Source organism: Balaenoptera acutorostrata, chromosome 7, assembly GCF_949987535.1.
Source record: "Balaenoptera acutorostrata chromosome 7, mBalAcu1.1, whole genome shotgun sequence".
In the NCBI taxonomy this organism is placed as follows: Eukaryota; Metazoa; Chordata; class Mammalia; order Artiodactyla; family Balaenopteridae; genus Balaenoptera; species Balaenoptera acutorostrata.
This window is the reverse complement of record NC_080070.1, coordinates 45,821,918-45,840,185: the sequence shown is the minus strand read 5'-3', so window position 1 is coordinate 45,840,185 and position 18,268 is coordinate 45,821,918. Positions and strand designations below refer to the sequence as shown.

The 18,268-nt window shown below is 39.1% G+C and overlaps 1 protein-coding gene across 1 annotated transcript in view; it reads left to right on the top strand.

Annotated features, from left to right (window-relative positions):
- The window catches only part of AVL9 (AVL9 cell migration associated), a 63,812-nt gene that overhangs the window by 7,022 nt on the left and 38,522 nt on the right, over positions 1–18,268 (top strand). Inside the window, exons 2-4 of the mRNA XM_057549691.1 lie at positions 11,201–11,321; positions 13,034–13,119; positions 15,737–15,808. Coding sequence (XP_057405674.1) covers positions 11,201–11,321; positions 13,034–13,119; positions 15,737–15,808 — 279 coding nt within the window. The remainder of the gene's footprint in view (positions 1–11,200; positions 11,322–13,033; positions 13,120–15,736; positions 15,809–18,268) is intronic.

Genomic DNA, 18,268 nt, shown 5'->3' with positions numbered 1-18,268 from the left:
GTAGCAGAATGTAGCATTGTAAATTCAGGAATGGGTTGAGGAGATTTGAGGGGACGGTTGGTTTATGTTAGGGTGATAGTGTCAAGCCCTGACCCATTCAGGTTTTGGTCACAGAAGGCTGGCTGACAGATACAAAGTTTATGTACCTGCTATTGATGGAATCTTGTGGTGACAATGATGAAATGTTGGGGAGGTATTGTTTGTGATTCTTGTTGGAATAAGTAGGTCTTTGGAACAGAAAAAACAAATTTTTGGAGAATTAGAGGTTAGGGAAGAATAAAAGTCTGAGTGGGCTGATTATGGGAAAATTTAAGGATTTTTTTTTTTTAGCTATGCAGAAAAACTCCTGAAAGAAGATTGCATTTTCTGGCCCTCCATAGCACTTTTATTTTTGGGTGGAGTTTTTTTGCTGATTTTAGCCATGCTTTTTCTATGCTGAAACGATGAAAATCTCTGACTTTGCAGGGCTGCAACATTAACACTTAATAGCGGTGGAATGGTTTTCTTTTAGGCCTTGACATCACAGCTAAACAGGGTGGGAGGTCAACCTGTGTAATGGAAATTTAGAAATATCAGGAAGCTTCTTTTGTCCTCTTATAATTCTTCCCAGGTAGCTAGAAAGTGCCTAACAGTACATAAATTTCTTTTTTTTGAATTTTATTTTTTTATACAGCAGGCATAAATTTCTTTCTTTGCCTAAGTCTTTGATCCCCAGTAAAATACATATCATGGGTAGCCTTCTCCTTGTTATCAGTGTGGTGCAGATCCTTCGCTGAGCACAGATTTTGCTAGACAAGGGAAGACTGCAGAAGGGCCCTGGTCTATCATGGATGGGCTCTACAAGAGGAAGATGAAGACCTACTTACCTCATAATTTTGAGAAAGACTGGTCCTATTATATTCTTTGGTTACAGTGCCATCAGAGGGAATTCCCTGGCAGTACCGTGGTTAGGACTCCCCCCTTCCACTGCAAGGGGCACGATGGTGAACTAAGATCCTGCATGCCATGCAGCGCGGCCAAAAAAAAAAGATGCCACCAGATTAAAAACTCAGTTTCTCCCTAAGATATTTTTAGAGGATGTTATTTAAATTGATATTTTTGACAATTTTTAAAATCATATTTCCGCTGTTTTAAAAAGTGACTTCAAAAAAAGTAAATTTATTTATTTATTTTTGGCTGCATTGGGTCTTCATTGCTGTGCACGGGCTTTCTCTAGTTGCGGCGAGCAGGGCTACTCTTCATTGCGGTGCATGGGCTTCTCATTGTGGTGGCTTCTCTTGTTGTGGAGCATGGGCTCTAGGTGCGCGGGCTTCAGTAGTTGTGGCACGCGGGCTCAGTAGTTGTGGCTTGTGGGCTTAGTTGCTCTGCGACATGTGGGATCTTCCTGGAGCAGGGCTCAAACCCGTGTCCCCTGCATTGGCAGGCGGATTCTTAACCACTGCACCACCAGGGAAGTCCCAAAAAATGACATTTCTTTTCAGAAGTAATATGTACTCACTGTGGTAGAAAAGTGAGAAAATATAGAGAGGGGGAAAAAAAAGAAAACTAGCACTTAAAATCCTATATCCTAGAGAAACCTGCCTTGAATATTCCTGGAGGAATATGTTTTATAAATATAAACTTTTTCCAAAAAATGTATCATACTATAAACAAATTTTAGGACCTGCCTTTTTTAATGTAATATTTTACCATTAACATCTTCCATTTTGATAAGTATTGAATTATAGCATTTTAAAAATAGCTAAATAGTATTTTGTAGAAATCTTTAACTGGTCTCCTTTTTAGACACTTAGGTGGCATTCCAATTTTTTGCTATTTTGAAGAGTGCAGCAAAGAACATCCTTGTGACTTTGCACCATTTTTCTAAGTGTGGAGACTAAGTCATCTTTTCTTTTCGTTCTTTTTTTTTTTTAATTGGGATCTTTTTTAAATAGATTTTGTAGCAGCATATACTGAACACAGTTTAAGTTAGTCTGGATGATTCTGCCTTCATAACAAATGTCACTCATTGTACTATGGCATTACTGGTTTATTTTAACACAAAGTGATTTGCACATGCCTCTGACTCAGCTGGGCTTTTGATAGCCAGTCAGAGAGAGGGAGATGATGGAGCAGTGAGCAGTTACTTCTCAGTGTTGACCAGAAACATAATGTTGTAGTTTTCAGCTTCCCCTCCCTGCTTTCTCGTATGTTGCTTCTTTTCTTCAGTGGACTGGGAGGGCACATCTACTAAATGTGTATGAAATAAATTGACTCAGTCATGGGTTTTGAAAGAAGACCTAAAGACTTCTCCTTAGTATATTATCCAGGGCTGCATGACAGCTGGTTAGGCTGATAGATGCTTTTCTTACTTGTTCCTAGTTGGCAATGTTCTAGGTAATTAAATTGTCAGAAGTCTGACTTCAGAATAAACTATGTTTGGGTGTCCAGTTAGATTTAGAAATATGGCCCTCTGCACTTGTGTTTTCTTCATCCAACTCGTCACAGGGTATGCTAGCTATTTATTAATATATGAGGAAATCACTGCAGGGTTGTTAATGAAACCTGTTCCTGACCCCATGGCTTTCACGGGTGATATTAGTAATTTGTTAGATTCTATTTTGTGGGTGTGGTGCATGCCCAGAAATTGGAATCTTTTTTGCCATGTAAAAGTTCAATATTGAAATATTAAAAATAAATTGATGTGTGGGATTTCCCTGGTGGCGCAGTGGTTAAGAATCCATCTGCCGACGCAGGGGACACGGGTTCGAGCCCTGGTCCGGGAAGATCCTACATGCTGCAGAGCGACTAAGCCCGCGAGCCACAACTACTGAAGCCCACTTGCCTAGAGCCCGTGCTCCACAGCAAGAGAAGCCACCACAATGAGAAGACCGCGCACCGCAACGAAGAGTAGCCCCCGCTCACCACAACTAGAGAAAGCCTGTGTGCAGCGACGAAGACCCAACGCAGCCAAAATAAATACATTAAAAATAAATTGATGTGTAAAAGATTGCTAGGGTAGAGTCCATTAAAACAAATTGATTTTTTTTGGCTGTGCCGGGTCTTAGTTGCGGCATGCGAACTCCTTAGTTGCGGCATGTGAACTCTTAGTTGCAGCATGCGTGTGGGAGCTAGTTCCCCGACCAGGGATCGAACCTGGGCCCCCTGTATTGGGAACCCACTGGACCACCAGGGAAGTCCCTAAAACAAATTGATTTAAATCATTTGTTAGGAAGTTTCTAATTTTTTTTCCTGCAAGAAAATAAATTTTGTAGCTTTGATAATCATCTTTGTATATATTCTCAATAGCCTAGAGATAAATAATGTTCTATTTATATCATCTCATCCAGAAGACCAGTCTTCATCATTCCACCCTATGTTTTTTATAAATCCTCTTCCTAGCTCTCCTGTATTAGAGGAACTTTAGGGAAAATATAACTCAGAGAAGATGTGTCTTCCACGTCCAAAGTTTCATTTAAATTGAAAAACATCATGACAGAGCCTTGGTGCCTAAAATGTTTTGACTGTTAAGAAAACAAGTACCCCGTGCTTCTGATAAAGGAGGTAAAATCCCTGAGGTACTTAGGAAGGGAGTGGAGAGGTGGAGCAGTTGCTTCAGAATTTCAGGAAGCCCTCTCCTTCCCTTAGTAAGCCCTGTTGTAGCCATATCTGTGGGGTCCAAGGATGTATTTAATTTGTGTGCTGTTTAGCATTGTGGCTTTTATGGTTCTCTTGACAGTGGGGTGGATTGTTAGACAGTGAACAAAGGGTACTTTTGAAGTAATCAAAGTCCACACCAGGACACTATGTTAATTGTTTTGTTTTTGTAGTTTTTCATTGTTTTTTCAGTCTTTTGCTTCTGAAGACAAAGTAGATGGAATCTGATTAGAGCACCCCAATTTGACTTGTGAACTGTGGAAAGGGGTTGTAATTTTTACCATTCCTGGAGGATAAACATACGTCACAGGACTTAACCTGGTGGCGCAGTGGTTGGGAGTCCACCTGCCAATGCAGGGGACACAGGTTCGAACCCTGGTCCGGGAAGATCCCACATGCCGCAGAGCAACTAAGCCCGTGAGCCACAACTACTGAAGTCCACGCACCTAGAGCACGCGCACAGCAACGAAGACCCAAAGCAGCCAAAAATTTAAAAATATATATATATATATGTCACCATTTCTTACATAGTTCATTTAGCAGTAAGAAAAATTGCCTTTTATTCCTTGTGATTAGAGCATCTTTATTCAGCTTTCCCTTGTTAGCAATCAGCCATTGTCTTCTTTTTCCCTCCTCTTATCTTCTTTTGTAGTTAAGTATGTAAATTATTACTACTAATTGAGATCAAAATAGATTTTGCCATATGAGTGTTGGTTGACATAGAAAGAGAGCTACTTAAAATTTGTGTGAGTTAATCATAGGGGAACATTTGATGTATCTGTTATATATTGTCTGTGCTAATGCCCTCCCAGATACCATCTTTGCTCCCCAAATTTAACTTAGATTTGGGGCTGTGAACTTTCACTGTAAAATAGTAACCTTACTGGATGATAATCATTCTAAATGTTGCTTATCTCTGAAGGTTTACTTTGGGTTTTGTCAGTGATTTCTCACATATACTGAGGGCTACCCTGTACAGTGTGCAGACCCTGCACAGCACAGCTGCAGGGAGAGCCCTTCTTGTAAACTGCAGTGTTGGTGGTTTCCCCTAGAGTTGGACAGTGAGGCAGCCACTTTCTGTGGTACTGCTTAGTTTTATTGGCATTATTGTTTAAATTGCATTTTGATTCAACTGAGTATTATGTGAGACTCTCAGGTAACCTCCAAGAGAATTCCTCTTAAGCCTATATGCCATGAATTGTGCGTCTGGATTATTTTGGACATATTGAAAAGGGGCATACAGAGTGTTGAGTCTGTATTCAAAATATGAAGAATGTACAACTTAAGGTTTATAAATCCCATTATTTGGGAGATACCAGATTCATTGTTATTTTGTTTTTCCCCACACACTGACCGGATATCCTACAATCCAATTCTATTCTACGCTACGTGTCTACCCCTCAGGTTCTAAAATTTCCTAGAACAACTCGTAAAACTCAGGAAAACACTGCTTACCTTTACTGGTTTATTAAAGGCTACTACTCTGGAGTAGCCAAATGGAAGAGATGCATAGGACAAAAAGTAGGTGGGAAGGGACATGGGACTTCTATGCCGTCCCTGGACACAGCATCCTCCCAGCACCTCAGTGTCTTTACCAACTGGGAAGCTCCCTGAACCTCATCATTTGGGGATTTTATGGAGGTTTCATTACATAAGCATAATGTATTAAATCATTAGCCATCGGTGATTGAACTCAATCTCTAGCCCCTCTCCCCTCCCCGGAGGTTTAGGGGTGGCGCTGAAAGTTCCTAGCTTCAAATCAAGGCGTGATGGTTCTGGTGACCAGGCCCCATCCTGGAGCCATTTAGCCCATGCCCACCAAGAGTCCCCTCATTAGCATAAACCCAGGTATGGTTGAAAGCAGCTTGTTATGAATAACAAAGGCTGCTCCTATCACTTAGGAAATTCCAAGGGTTTTAGGAGCTTTGGGTCAGGACCAGGGACAAAGACCAAATAAAAATCTATTTTTGTTTTATTACATTTAACTGTACTGAATAGCTTATAATAATTTTAAAAAACTTAAAATGTTCAACAGTAAAGGTTTGATTAAATAATGAAACAACACCATATAGCCATTGAAATTGTTGTATGTGTGTAGACACAGAAAGGAGTTTGTGTGAACTATTGTAAATTTGATTAGCAAGTTTAGCAGTCTCCAAATGCAAGGATTTGTTTGTAGCAAATAAACTAGCAGAAGAATTCTAGAAAGTTGCCAACACAGTATAGGCAGTGTACAATTTATGAAAAAGTTGTGTCACAAAAAAGTTGGCTGTTTGAAATTCTGAATACGTTTTCCTGAAGAATCAATGTTACAAGTATTCTGGATGCAAGTCAGTCTAAAGCCGCCTTATTTTACCCAACGGAATTCTTCAAACATATGTAGTATCTACACTTAACTTATATTTATAATAATTTTATGAGTTGATTGCATTTTAAGTTCAAACTAGAGTCACTCAAAACAGATCTTCCTTTAATAGAATCAGGATCATATATTGAACATAACATAGCATCAGATATTAGACTCTGGCCTTTGGTAATTTGATAACTAAATCTTCAGAAAAGGAAATGGATCTCTCCATGTCCCTTTGCCTCCAAAAGGATAGGATGGAAATACTTCCTTCAGAAGTTAGGAACTGCTTGTGGTTATCATTTGCTTTTTTAAAAATTATTATTCTAGAAGCAGTCATTTAGGGACTTCCCTGGCGGTCCAGTGGTTAAGATTTCGCAGGGGGTGCGGGTTAGCTCCATCCCTGGTTCGAGCTAAGATCCCACGTGCCTCGCGGCCAAAAGACCAAAACATAAAACAGAAGCAATATTGTAACAAATTCAATGAGGACTTTAAAAATTGTCCACGTCAAAAAAAAAATTTTTTTTAAGCAATCAGTTAGGGACTTCCCTGGTGGCACAGTGGTTAAGAATCCGCCTGCCAATGCAGGGGACACAGGTTCGATTCCTGGTCTGGGAAGATTCCACATGCTGCGGAGCAACTAAGCCACCACAACTACTGAAGCCCGCGCACAGCAAGGAAGAGTAGCCTCCGCTCACCACAGCTAGAGAAAGCCCGCGCACAGCAACGAAGACCCAGCACAGCCAAAAGTAAATTAATTAATTAATTAATTAATTTTTAAAAAGCAATCATTTAAAAATAAATACCAGTTTACTTAAAAGTAAATGATAATATCTTCAACTTAATTGTCAAATGGTTTAGAAAGTATTTGTATACACGTGCAACACAAATAAAGCACATATGGCCAAAAAATTAGCAGTTTGTGAATATAGATGAAAGTTACAAGATTTTTGAACTCTTTCAAATTTTCTGTAAGTTTGAAATTAAAAAAAAAAAAAATGGAAAAAAATTAACAGGAATATTCCTTTGGCTCCAATCCCCAACTCTTTTCACCTCTCCAGAGATAAAACCTCTATTAAAGGTTTTTTCAAGTATGTTTTTTAATCCATTTACAAAGATGTATAATTGTTTGCATAAATGGAATCACAGTATAAGTAGGATTATACTATATTTACTGATATCCTGCTTGCTTTTCAAATTTAACAGTACGTATTAATTTTCTATTGCTTCTGTTACCACAAACAACACACTTAAACAACACAAATTTATTAGCATTCTGGAAGTCAGAAATCTGAAATGGGTTTCACTAGGCTAAAATCAAGGTGTTGGCAGCTCTGCATTTCTTCAGGATGCTCTAAGGGAGAATCAGTTTTCTTGCCTTTTCCAGCTTCTAGAGGTTGCCTGCATTCCTTAGCTCATGGCCCCTTTCTCCATCTTCAAAGCATCTTGAAGCATAGCATCTTCAAATATCTCTGACTCTGTTTCTTCTGCCTCTCTCTTCTAAGGACCCTTGTGATTACATTGGGACCGCCTGGATAATCCCCATCTGGAGATAATCTTATGTGCAATGTCCCTTTTGCATTGTAAGGTAACATTGACAGATTCTAGGGGTTAGGAGATGGACATGTCTGGAGGGCTCTTATTTTACCTACTATACAGTGTACCATACCTATCTTGCTTTATCAATATATTATAAATCTATGATTCTTTTTTACAGCTGGATAGAACTGATGTAAAATTTATTTGACCAATCTTCTGACGAATATTTAGGTTTCCGATTTTTATGCTTCAATAAGTCATGTTTCTGTGAATATTTTTGTACATATCTGTGTGAATATCTGTGTATTCGTGGGATAAATTCCTAAAACTGAAATTGCTGAGTCAATGTATTGTTGATTTGATAATACTGCCAAATAGTCATCCAAACTACTGTACCAATTTACAGTCCCACAGCCAAGCCCCATACTTTTGTCAACACAAAATATGAATAATCTTTTTCATGTTTTTCAATATATGAGTAAAAACTTTATTATTTCAAATTGCATTTCCATGTTTAAATAAGAGGTTGAGGGACTTCCGTGGTGGTCCAGTGGGTAAGACTCCGTGCTCCCAATGCAGGGGGCCTGGGTTTGAGCCCTGATTGGGGAACTAGATCCCACACGCATGCCGCAACTAAGAGTTCACATGCTGCAACTAAGAAGTCCGCATGCCCCAACGAAGATCCCACCTGCTGCAACTAAGACCTGGCTCAGCCAAAATAAATAAATAAAATAAATAAATAAGTATTAAATAAGAGGTTGAGCGTTGGCATACTACTTACTTTTGGAATTTTCTACATTAAACTTGTCAAATGAATACAAACAAAAAAACACACACAACGTGAGAGTTGTGAGTTAAGTTTTATTTGGGGCAAAATGAGAACTATAGCCCAGGAGACAGCCTCTCAGAAACCTCTGAGGAACTGCTCTGAAGAGGTAGCAGGAGAGGTTAGTATATGTGTGATTTTTTTTTTAATGGAGATATTTATTGATTGATTGATTGATTGATTGATTGATTGCTGCGCTGGGTCTTCGTTGTGGTGTGTGGGCTGTTCGTTGCGGCGTGTGGGCTCAGTAGTTGCGGCACTCGGGCTTAGTTGCCCCTTGACATGTGGGATCTTAGTTCCCCGACCAGGGATCGAACCTGCATCCCCTGCATTGGAAGGCAGATTTTTCTTTTTTTTTTTTTTTTAAGGAAATATCCTAAATCTATTATTATTTTATTTATTTACTTTACTTTCGGCTGCATTGGGTCCTCGTTGCTGCCCATGAGTTTTTACCAGTTGCGGTGAGCGGGCTTCTCATTGCAGTGGCCTCTCTCCCTGCAGAGTACCGGCTCTAGGCGCACAGGCCTCAGCAGTTGTGGCACACGGGCTCCAGAGCGCAGGCTCAGTAGTTGTGATGCACGGGCTTAGTTGCTCCACGGCATGTGGGATCTTCCCGGACCAGGGCTTGAACCCGTGTCCCCTGCATTGGCAGGCGGATTCTTAACCACTGCGCCACCAGGGAAGTCCCTGAAGGCAGATTCTTAACCGCTGGACCACCATGGAAGTCCCAGTATATGTGTGAGTTGGTGAAGGGGGATGTGTGCAATCAAGCACACATTTTGGCAGAGGGTTGCTGCTAGTCACGAGGAGCAGATGTCTCCGTTAATGATTCTAGTGCTTTTCTAGATATGAGAAGATGCAAGAAATTGGGCTCAAATCTTCTGAAAAGATCTAACTATCTGAAGGCCTGTTCTGCCAGTTTTTCCCAGAGCACAGAGTGCCTCATTCCTGATCTCCGCCCTGAACTCCTTTCAGGGTGTGTTGAAGGTCAGTGACTGCAGTGGCTAGTGACCTAATCCTTGTAGAGGCAGATCGCAAGTGATAATTTTTAGTTGGCAAACTTTTTGGATCCTGAAGAGCAACATACTTCATGATGCATTTGTGAGAATTTGAGTCCATGATGTTTATATTTATTTAAAAGCATGTTTATTCCATACTAAATGCTTTTAAAATAAATACTATACATAAAAATTAGTGGTTTTCCAAAAGAAATTATTTTGTAATAATTACCAAGACTTCTTATGTGTTATATATTGGACTTCAGTGTTTACATAAAATACAATAATTTATTTTTTTGTTTCTTTTTTTTTTTTTTTTTCCTTGTTAAAGCAAGAATTCTGAGTTGGGAATTTTTTTTAGCTCTGTAACTACCAGCTTCATAGCATCAGCTTTGAATTTATGTCTTTCCCTCTATAGCACACCATGCCTTCCCTTACACTTTTAAGATTTGCCAATATAAAACTGCTATGATAGAGAAGATACAGAGAAATGTGAAATATAGCTTGAGATTATTTATGCCCAGCCTTCAGTTAATTTATGTTAAGTAACTGATCCTTTCAAATTGAAATGTTGATTGCTTCTGGAGGTGGGCACAGGGAAATTTAAACATTTTCAATATAGAACTAGATCACCTGTTAAAAATAATCATTATTAAAGCCCTTTTATAATCGGCTCTCATGTGACTGGTGGCACCTTGATTACCTTGAGATGTGGGGAAATGAGCCCTCACGTCTTTCCACATTAAAGATGGAATCTAAAAGTGATTCTTATCCCTATGTTGTTCCAACTTCAGTGTATTTATTACTAATGCAATGGAAATTCCTGCTTAAATATACTTTGAAAGAAAATTAAACATAAGACACTTAGAACTTACGTCAGTATGATAACCCAAGTTCTCAGCATTTAATTCTGCCTTCCTCTCCAAAAGTCTCATTGAAATAACGACAAAAAAACCCATAAGCAAAGGGAAAATGTTAGTAAACCTAGGGAATGCCAGAAACTGGGGGCTTATACTAAAAACTTTGTTATTTCTACAAGACAAACAGTATTAGAGAGACTTCATTGATCAGTTCTCAGTCTTGGGGAAAAAAAATAACCTGAAGTGGTGGCTAATGCCCATTCACCTCCCTAACAACCCATCGAAACCATGAACTCAAAGCTTCAAGTATTGGGAGCAAGGGAGCCAATTGATGGGAAGCAAATCTAGAACTTGGCTCAACTTCTTAGGCTCCTTTGTTGGATCTCTCCTACTTAGTTCAGGAGGATATTGGTTTTTCTCAGGGCTCCATGTCTTCAGTTACTGTCTATTTGATAACAGCTCCCAAATGTACATCTCCAATCCAGTCACCACCACCACTACCCCCTACCCTCGTGCACATCAAAGTTAAACTCCTTTAAATAAAAAAGGGGGAAAAGGCTTACAAATTTTTTCTTTTTCCTCATTTTTTCTTTCTTTTCTTTAGGGTTTTTTTCTTAAACTTTATGTATCTATTTATTTATTTATGGCTGCTTTGGGTCTTCATTGCTGCTCACGCGCTTTCTCTAGTTGCGGCGAGCAGGGGCTACTCTTCGTTGCGGTGCACGGGCTTCTCATTGCGGTGGCTCCTCTTGTTGCGGATCAGGGGCTCTAGGCACGCGGGCTTCAGTAGTTGTGGCACACGGGCTTAGTTGCTCCGTGGCTTTCCTCCCTTTTTCTTTTTCCTCTTCTATACCATAGGTTTGCTGAAAATGGCATCAAGAAGTATGGCTTATCCTTAGTTCTGTCATTGAGAATTTGAAAGCATTTTTGTCTGCCAGGGTATAATGCTCCCTTTGATCATCAACCTGTTGGCTAACATTCCTTACCATTTTAGGTTGAATTCTCTTACCCGCCCCTGATTCCAGGAGATGGACATGACAGTCACAGTCTACCTGAAGAATGGAAGTATTTGCCCTTCCTTGCCTTACCAGATGGCGCACACAACTACCAAGAAGGTACGTAAACAGACAGTGGAGCAATCAGTAGGTGGCTTTTTTAAAAATTTGCCACGAGTCTGAGTACTTTGGTAATGAAAGACCTTTGGCCTATTGTGACTATTCATAAAATATTTAAATGCTTCTTTGGAGATGACTAGTTAGTCATATACTAGAGGATCTGCAGAGAAGTGCCAGGCTTATATTGGTAATGGTTGGTGAACACTGGCCACTCCTTTGCCAAGAGCTCTGGCCAAAGTAAGTGATTAGCCATATTAGGACATCTGCTACTGGTAGCACTTTCTGCATTTAAACTTCAGACTCCTCTCAGAGACAAACTAAGGAGCTTTACCTGCACCAGCTGCAGATTGATTGGAGCTCTAGCTTCGTCCTCCAGTGCCCACCTGAAAACAGCTGGGATTGCTTCTCCACCTCTGGAGCACTGCCATCACAGTGCTCTGCTTAAAAGTTTGCTTGCATGCGTGGGGAGCATGTTAACACCCTCAAATAAAGCAGTGCTGTGAAGTTAGTACTGAGTTCCTATCACCGTATGCTTTGAATGGCTTAATGAAGAAATATACTATACTTGATTATGGTATTAGAGGCTCTACCAAGACACAGATTAAACTTGGTTTGGCTACTTGTTTTTCTAATATTTACTAATTTTTGTATGAAACGAAGCAAATATTAGTCTGCAGTTTAACATAAAATTAATTTTTAAAATTTATTTTTTTATTTATTTTTGGCTGCATTGGGTCCTCGTTGCTGTGCGCAGGCTTTCTCTAGTTGCAGAGAGAGGGGGCTACTCTTCGTTTCAGTGCGCGGGCTTCTCATTGCTGTGGCTTCTCTTGTTGCAGAGCACGGGCTCTAGGTGTGCGGGCTTCAGTAGTTGTGGCTCACGGGCTCTAGAGCGCAGGCTCAGTAGTCGTAGCGCATGGCCTTAGTTTCTCCGCGGCATGTGGGATTTTCCCAGACAAGGACTCAAACTCGTGTCCCCCGCATTGGCAGGCGGATTCTTAACCACTGCGCCACCAGGGAAGTCCCTAACATAAAATTTAAATGCTGTACTTTTAACCTCACAAATCTTTTTTTTTTTTAACCTTTTTATCATGAAAGCTTTTAAACATACAGAAAAGTTGGAAGAATAGTAAATATCCCACAAACTTTCTTTATTTATGTGTATGGTTTTGCCTATACTGTTTGAAAGTCAGTTGCAAACATCATGACACTTTAAATACTTCAGCCTGCATCTTGTAAAAATAAGATCATTCCCCGGGATGACTTTCGATTCTGACTTTTACCACAGCTAAGAGATTTAACAGTAATTCCATAATACCATCTGATATCTAATCTATGTTCAAATTTCCCCAATTGTCCCAAGAATTTCTTGGGTCTATTCAAAATTTATGTGTTGCCTTTGGTTTGTATGATTCTTTACTTTCTTTTTATCTGGAATAATCCTGTATAATAAAGTATTTTCTGAGAAAAGTGATTGTAGTCTCAATTCGACCTGTTATGATTCAGCCTCTTGGGCTTTTTGTGATGAGTGTACACTGGAAGGCAGTGAGAGGAATTCTAAGAAACCAGTGGTTGTGGTGCTAGAAATAAGTCTGACCTGGGTTCCTTGTTACTTCATCGTTTTTGTTTAAGTGACTGCATTATAATAACGTCAGAGTTCATTATTAATACAGGTAGTCCACTTTGGTATTTACCTTTTTCTGTATATCTCTTAGATACTGTGTTTTTTCACTTGCCGCCCAGAAATGGAAATGGGGCCACTGTATATGGTATCTCTTGCTATCGACAAATTGAAGCCAAGGTACAGTTAAAATGAATTAACACTAAAAAACGCTAAAAAATTGTTTAATTGTTGGCCACTTCAGATGTAGAATTTGGGGAAATACACAGTCTTTATGTTTCATGTGGTACCTGTGATATTGTTTTAAATTTTTATAAACTATGTAGCTGTTTTCTCTATAGTACCAGTTTATTCACATGAATGTTTTTCTAAATTGACATTGGCGACTAATTATATTTGTATTGTATAATATTTTGTACATTGTTTTTAGATAGTGATACCAAAATTATCCATTTGTCTTCAAAATACTGTATGTCAATTTCATGGTGTCCTTGAGTTTTCTATTTCTAGTGTTTGGTATGTAACTTTAAAAAATGGAATGGTAATGAGTGTTGTATTTTTTTTTTTTAAGGAACATTCTAGAAGTAATGGAAAGTACTTATAGTAGCTGCAAACTACTTACAAGTTATCTTAATTATATATAACTAAGATTTTGATCATTCTTAAACTTACCTTCCCGCTTAATGCCTAACTTACTATAATATCTCTAATTAATAAATTTAAATAAACCAAGATGGGTAGTTTCCCCTTTCCTGGTTTGCTTCTGAGCAGCACCGTTCTTTTTGTGGTGGGGATACCCTTTCTGAGTAAAGATCTCTTTCCTCTTATGAAATCATTAATACTCTGGAGTAGTGAGCGCTTTTCAACTTCAGCTTCACGTTGGAATCACCTGGTGAGCTTTAGATACTTGGGATGACTAGGGCCCAACCCCAGAGATTCTGATTTAATGTTCCGGGCAGCAGGAGTATTAAAAGTTCCCCAGGTGATTCTAATATGTAGGCAAGACTATAAACCATGTAGGCAAGACTGTGAACCACTGCTCTAAAACAATGATTTTTAACCAGAACTACATGGAGACTCTTTTCTTTTTTTTTTTTGGCCACAGCATGCGGGATCTTAGTTCCCTGACCAGGGATCGAACCTGTGCCTCCTACAGTGGAAGCACAGAGTCCCAACCACTGGACTGCCAGGGAAGCCCCAGAGACTTTTTTTTTAATTTAAGTATACTTGCCGGGCCTTTCCTTCTACAGACTGAGGTAGAATCTCTGGTAGTAGATCCTAGGCAATTACAAAGTTTTAAAAGCTTCCTCAGGTGGGTAATTAACTTAGTAAGTCTTTAAAAATTTTCTTTCAACTTTTATAATGAACGTTTCAAACACGCAGATAAATTAAAAGAATTGCACAATAAACACCTGTATACCCACCATCTACATTCAACAGTTGTTAATGTTCTACCACATTTGCTCTGTGTGTGTGTGTGTTTCCCTGAAGCATTTAAAAGTAAACTGCACGAATAAATCCCAGCATACGCAAAGTAGTTAACTACCGTGAAATAACCCTCCATGCACAGGACCTGGAACATAGGACACACCCAGTAAATGTTTGTGGTTCAAATGAATAACTGAGTTTAAAGATAAAGAAACCTGTGAATAATTACGCATTTGATTTCTTCATGTACCTTACATCTTATTAGATGAGATGAATTGAGCTGCTGCCCTTTCTTGGAAATCTGTTCCTTTCACTACCTCTTATCCCCTGTAGATTATATAACCACTAGTAAAATTATTCCTCCGATGCTGTTGTCATTGACAACAGTTCTCATGCTCTACGTAGACAGCCTTTAAGTGGCATTTCATACTGCCTGTCTCCCTCACCTCCTGAGTCTGACGCACTCCAGAGTATACTGGGGTTGCCCATTTCTCCAGGTTGTTCTCACCTCATCTGATAACCAGACAGATAAACCAGACATCAGAGAGCCCTAGAGCCTAGAAGAAAGCCTTTCCTTTCCTTTTGAACAAAGCTGAGACCCGATGGATGAATCCAATCAAGGTAAAGAGGTAGAAACAGATTGAGGAAAGGCTCTATTCTTGATGTAATCTAATGACAAATCATCAGTCCTCAGGCAGTTGAAGACACTGAGACCCCATGTTCCTCAGGACAGATGCAAGGAGACGTCAGGCAGTACACTAGAGGGGGAAGAGTCGTTCTTACTGCCCTCACAACCTTACCTGAGGTTGATCAAGTCCTGTTTCCTACTAGCAGAGAACTGCAGATATCTCATGTAGTCATCTTCAGAATCACTGAGGCTTGAGTTACGGCTCAGGGCTGGGCTACAATACAATACAGGTGTGCCAGGATAGACTCCAGTAACGTAGAATAACCAGCTTAACAAAACTGCTGACAATTCTTCCATCTCTGGAGAAACAAGCTGTTAAACTGTCCCTTTCTCACCAGAAACATTAGTCTCTGAAAGGGGTGTCCATTTTAAAACCAGAACCAGGGATGGCTGATTTGCATTATGGATGTGGCAATTTACACATAAAGTAATCTCCACCAGACTGTAAATTCCTTGAGAGTAGAGATTGTCTCTCACTGTTAATATTCCCATTGCCTGCCAGATTCTGGCAGAGTGCTCTGGCTGACACTTACTCATTCAATAAATATCTTCTGAGATTCTCAATAAGTACTTTTAATTAAGTGCAAGATACTTTTTCTGATTGCTGTTTTATATTGAAAAATAATTATTTTTAAATATTTCCATGAAATATTTTTAATAATGACTATTTGTTTATAACAGGCATTGAAAGTACGGCAAGCAGATATCACCAGAGAGACCGTTCAGAAAAGTGTCTGTGTTCTAAGCAAGCTGGTAAGAGAGCAAATAACCTGTTAATGTTAAACACTCATGGCAGCTTTTTATTTGATGATAAAGCATTATTAGAATGAGGAGAGATTTATGAAAACAGTGATACATTAAAATTAGTCAGAGGCTTATTGTTGATGCTCTTGAATCTCCTCTTTGCCTTTCAGCAGGTTCACTCTCATTTCCCCTCTGCCCAAAACTAGTTAAGAGGGAGGAAATCTAATAGATCAGTTTTGGGGAAGGAGGTTGATATGTGAGCAAAATGAGGCATCTGATATATTTAATTTATCCAGCTTTGTTTTGTTCTCGAGACTGTGGATAAGTAATATTTTACTAATATTCAAAGTATCATAATTACTCAGATTTTATTGATGATACAAAAGTGCGTGGCTCTTTGCAGTGAAAAATTGTATCCCTAGCTTGCTCTTTAAAAACTAAAAATGGGGCTTCCCTGGTGGTGCAGTGGTTGAGAATCTCCCTGCCAATGCAGGGGACACGGGTTCGAGCCCTGGTCTGGGAAGATCCCACATGCCACGGAGCAACTAGGCCCATGAGCCACAACTACTGAGCCTGCGCGTCTGGAGCTTGTGCTCCGCAACAAGAGAGGCCGCGACAGTGAGAGGCCCGCGCACCGTGATGAGGAGTGGCCCCCACTTGCCGCAACTAGAGAAAGCCCACGCACAGAAACGAAGACCCAACATAGCCAAAAATAAATAAATAAATAAAAATAATAAAATTATAAAGTACCAGCCCTAGCACAGTAGTTGGAACGTTAAAAAAAAAAAAAAAAAAAAAAAAAAACTAAAAATGTTTGAGGAAAGGAAATGACATAATGAATTGTACTATAACAACACTTTAAAATTGTTTCTTCTCTGTACAGGTTGATCAGATGCAAGTTTATAATCATTTTAACTTTTTAGTTTTCAAAAGAAAATATATAGCATTTCTTATTTTTCATAGCTGTCTCTATTAAATCATTTGTGATGTCTCATTTGTATTATTAATGGGGTAATAACACCTTTACCAGTAACACCAGATACCTAGTTCTACATGTAAAATATAGTCCCCCCAATTCTGTTTGTGGGAAAAAATATCTAGATAGCTATCATATTAATTATCTTAGATCTATATGATTACTGAGTACAGATGTTTCTGCAGTTAACCTAGTGCAAAACTGAGAATATTTCATTAGCCTAATCACCAACAAAACTATGGTTTTATTTAATTATTTTGTCTCCAATTGTTGCAATTTCTTATATTCACAGACAATTTAAATGTAGCTTGCTTAGTACTAAGCTTTAAAAAAACAAAACAAAACCTGAGTGAGAATAATTTAGTACTATGGACCTTACTAATAAGATTTTGAGGATCAGGATATTTGTTCCAAGATAGTAATTTTTTTTTTTTTCTGTTTTTTGGCTGTGTTGGGTCTCCATTGCTGTGCGCGGGCTTTCTCTAGTTTTCAGCGAGCGGGGGCTGCTCTTCCGTGCGGTGCACGGGCTTCTCACTGCAGTGGCTTCTCTTTTTGTGGAGCACACGCTCTAGGCACGCGGGCTCAGTAGTTGTGGGTTGTGGGCTCTAGAGCGCAGGCTCAGTAGTTGTGTGCGTGGGCTTAGTTGCTCTGCGGCATATGGGATCTTCCCAGACCAGGGCTTGAACCCATGTCCCCTGCATGGCGGGCGGATTCTTAACCACTGCGCCACCAGGGAAGTCCCAAGTAATTTTAAATATAGGGCAAGAATAGTCTCCTAGAAAAGGAATGGTTATAAAACACTTCAATATCAGAAAATTGGTAAATTGCTAATCTGATTCCTGTACACAGTTTCTAGAAGGGTAGCCTGAAAAAATACACATCAGTGAATTATTGTTTTTTAATACTGGACCAGATGACCAAAGTATAGGAGTGCTGGATATTGAATAAACACAACATGTTGAAAGGCTTCCTGAATAATTCTTCAAAGAACAGTAATAATAAGTGCCATTTATCAAGTGCCTATATGTCAAGTGTTCTATACCAGGCACTTTTTAGATATAGTTGTCATTTTAATCCTCATAAGAAGAGAGATCTAAGTATTTATTGTTCTCATTTCACAAATAAAGATATATCTCAGAGAAAAAATGTCTAACTCTCATGAACATGTAACTGCTATATGATAAAATTGGGATGAAAATCCAGTTTTATCAGACAGATAAAACAGGCAAGGGGGATGGTGAGAGCCAGCTCACACAAAAATGTTTGGTGGTTCATAGTGCATTTTAGTCTATATATAAAAATATATTTAGTTAGAAATAATGATATATTAACCAGGATATTGGGGGAGAAAACTATTCCAGTATTACTTGTTTTAACTAATTAGAGTATATATTTAGCATTAGTCTCTGCATCCTAAAAAGGACACAGAAACCAGAAAACATCTAGAACAGAACATAAAAGGATGGAAATGGTAGGAAGAAGGTTTTAAATAG